This window comes from Mesocricetus auratus, unplaced genomic scaffold, assembly GCF_017639785.1.
Source record: "Mesocricetus auratus isolate SY011 unplaced genomic scaffold, BCM_Maur_2.0 Super-Scaffold_100021, whole genome shotgun sequence".
Taxonomy (NCBI): domain Eukaryota; kingdom Metazoa; phylum Chordata; class Mammalia; order Rodentia; family Cricetidae; genus Mesocricetus; species Mesocricetus auratus.
The window spans coordinates 29,006,605-29,009,380 of NW_024429202.1; the positions used below are offsets into that span (position 1 = coordinate 29,006,605).

At 50.1% G+C, this 2,776-nt stretch overlaps 1 protein-coding gene across 1 annotated transcript; it reads left to right on the forward strand.

The window, feature by feature from the left end:
- The first annotated feature begins 256 nt into the window (after window positions 1-256).
- LOC101834557 (cytochrome c oxidase subunit 5B, mitochondrial) lies at window positions 257-2,095 on the forward strand. Its single transcript, XM_005075401.3, has 4 exons — window positions 257-414; window positions 937-1,010; window positions 1,180-1,279; window positions 1,907-2,095. The coding sequence occupies exons 1-4, from the start codon at window positions 312-314 to the stop codon at window positions 2,017-2,019; spliced, it is 390 nt and encodes a 129-aa protein (XP_005075458.1). The 5' UTR covers window positions 257-311; the 3' UTR covers window positions 2,020-2,095.
- Window positions 2,096-2,776: the final 681 nt, after the last annotated feature.

The following is a 2,776-nucleotide window of genomic DNA, read 5'->3' on the forward strand; positions in this document are numbered from 1 at the left end:
CCAACAGCACCTCCACCCCAGGGGCGTCAATGTGGCTGGGACACAGAGGCGCGAGCACGCAAGCGGAACAGCCGCAAAACCGAAAGCCGCTAGCTGTCACGCTGACTGACGCCACGCCTCCGAGGCTGACGGAGTCTGCGCGGCGGGAGAAGAGGCAGAGCTGCTCATGCGCAGCATCTACCTTAGCGGTTGGGGCAGGCTGGGGGGAGGAAACGGAAGGTTGACTGGACGTTGACAGACGCCCATCGCCGGAAGTCCCGCCCATCTTGCCGAGCCTGTTCCCGGAAGTGCATCGGCTTGTCTCCGGCGAGATGGCTTCAAGGTTACTTCGCGGAGTGGGCGCTCTGGCGGCGCAGGCCCTGAGGGCTCGTGGGCCCTATGGCGCGGTTGCCACACGCTCGCTTGCTTCTGGAGGTACGTGGCCAGCCGGGCGCGCCAGGCCGGTGTCCGTGGCCTCGGGGGTGGTTGGTGATGGCGCGGCGAGCGGGGTCGGCCATTGAGCTCCTTCGGGCCCTGTTGACCACCTCACGCTCCGGGAGCCTGCGCTCCGAGCGGTCTGCCTGTAATTTCGGCCGGCCCCCGCCCCGATTGACCCTCGCTTCTAAAGTGCCCTGGCTGGAAGGTGCCGGGTGACCTTGGGAGACAGTGACTGTTGGAGGGGTGGGAAAAGCCTGGACCGACTTTGAGATTCCCTGCCCGCCTCCAGCCAGTACACTCTCATTGACTTGATTTTAGAAAAAGTCGAAAAGCAAGCTTCGGCGGTTGGAGGGGGAAACTTCCCCTAAGGCTTGGGAGTCATGACTCGGTGGGCTTAGGGAATGGGTAACTTGAGAGCCCACCAAAGGAGCTTACAACGTCACCTTTCTCGTGTTGATCATTGTAGCGTGTATTCATCCTGGACCCATCAGTTGGCATAATTCATTTTTCTTCTTTTAGGTGGTGTTCCTACTGATGAGGAGCAGGCTACAGGGCTGGAGAGGGAGATCATGATAGCCGCAGAGAAGGGACTGGTGAGGGAAAACTCCCTGTGTCCTCTGGAGCCCTTGGGCTTGGCTGGGATCGGAGGAGTCCCGTGTCAGCCAGCATTTGGTCCTGGAAACCCAGCTTGTAGGAACAGCCCCTCTGCAGTGTGGTTACAGGGAATGTCTGTCACAGCTGGTCAATTCTTGCCTTTTTCAGGATCCATATAATATGCTACCTCCAAAGGCAGCTTCAGGCACCAAGGAAGACCCTAATTTAGTCCCTTCCATCACCAACAAGCGGATAGTGGGCTGCATCTGTAAGTACCATGCCTTTATTTTCTGTCCATTGGCTTATGACCTGCTACACAGAATCTCTGCAGATTCCTTCAGATCTGTGCATGTGACTGGCTATATGTGCATAAAAAATACTGGTGTAAATTGCTGAAGCCTCAATATGCATGAGAGTCACCAGAGTCAGAAGCCTCTGGAGCTGTAGTTACAAATAAGGTTGTGAGTCACCTGATAGGGATACTGGGAATTGAACTCAGGTTCTCTGGAAGAGCAGTACATGGTCTTAATCCATGCTGAACCATCTTTTCAGCCCAGATTATTTATATATATATATAAAATCTGTATGTCTATGTATGTGTGTGTATAATATATATGTATTATATATATACACACACACACACACACACACATATATATATGTTTGTATGCCAGGCACTGTTTTAGACTCTAGGGATTCTGCATAGGGAATGGAATTGTTAGAACCTACAGATACCAGATTATTTACTCACAGGTAAACTCAGCCCCATTTCCACTTGAAAGAGCAGAGCTTGTTTGAAGGGATCTCTTAGAGTCAACGGCAGTTTTTTGGTCTTTTGTCTCTGAAGTGTCTGTAGGGAAGAGATGGATGTTGTGAGCTGCCTTTTCCCTTTCAGGTGAAGAGGACAACTGCACTGTCATCTGGTTTTGGCTGCACAAAGGCGAGACCCAGCGATGCCCCAGCTGTGGAACCCATTATAAGCTGGTGCCCCACCAGCTGGCCCACTGAGCCCCTGCGTTAACTTTTGGAATGTGATGGAAAGTTTATCTCTAATAAAGACTAGCCATTGTATTGGCTCCTCCCATAGGTGGCTAGTCTTATTTCTGTAGGTTTTGTTTCGAGACTTTCTCTGTGTAGCCCTGGCTGTCCTGGAACTCGATCTGTGGATCAGGCTGACCTTGAACTCACAGAGATCTGACAGTCTCTGCCTCCCCAGTGCTGTGATCAAAGGTGTGCTCCACCACCGTTGCTGCTGCCACTACCTCTGCCTGGCTTCTATAGATAATATTTTATGTTGAGGTCAGTTATCTCTTAATACTGGCTTGACATCTACTGAGAATGTAAAACCGGTATAAAGCTGTTACATTTTTATTTCAAAAAATTTTTAAACGTTAAGTTTTATATAAGGATAGATTTTAAAGGTTGAAGGCAATGACAATATTTGGACCTTGCTTGGATCTTGATGTTTCTGTTTTTGCAGCGCTAATGATCATGTAACTGGGCCACGTGCTACTGAGCCACCTTCAACCCTGAGTCTAGAATTAGGGGAAGGACATTGTAGTCCATTCTGTCCCCATTGGGGACTGTCGCTGTGATCTCTGTACCCATCTGTGGTTCCCTTTAAGTAAAGTCTGCCTACCAAGTTTAAAGGAGAGACACTAAGCTGGACACAGCGGTGTCATTTATAGTCCCAGTTACTTGAGAGTTTGCCTGGGCAACAGAATGATAATTTGAACTCAATATTGACTTTCAGGTTTTTAGTAAA

What these genes read in the sequence shown, in the direction of transcription:
- LOC101834557 (XM_005075401.3), top strand. Translation starts at nt 312, where the DNA reads ATGGCTTCAAGGTTACTTCGCGGAGTGGGCGCTCTGGCGGCGCAGGCC. An exon ending in TAGCCGCAGAGAAGGGACTG is followed by an intron (nt 1,011 to 1,179) that starts GTGAGGGAAAAC and finishes TGCCTTTTTCAG; the next exon opens with GATCCATATAATATGCTACC. An exon ending in GCGGATAGTGGGCTGCATCT is followed by an intron (nt 1,280 to 1,906) that starts GTAAGTACCATG and finishes TTTCCCTTTCAG; the next exon opens with GTGAAGAGGACAACTGCACT.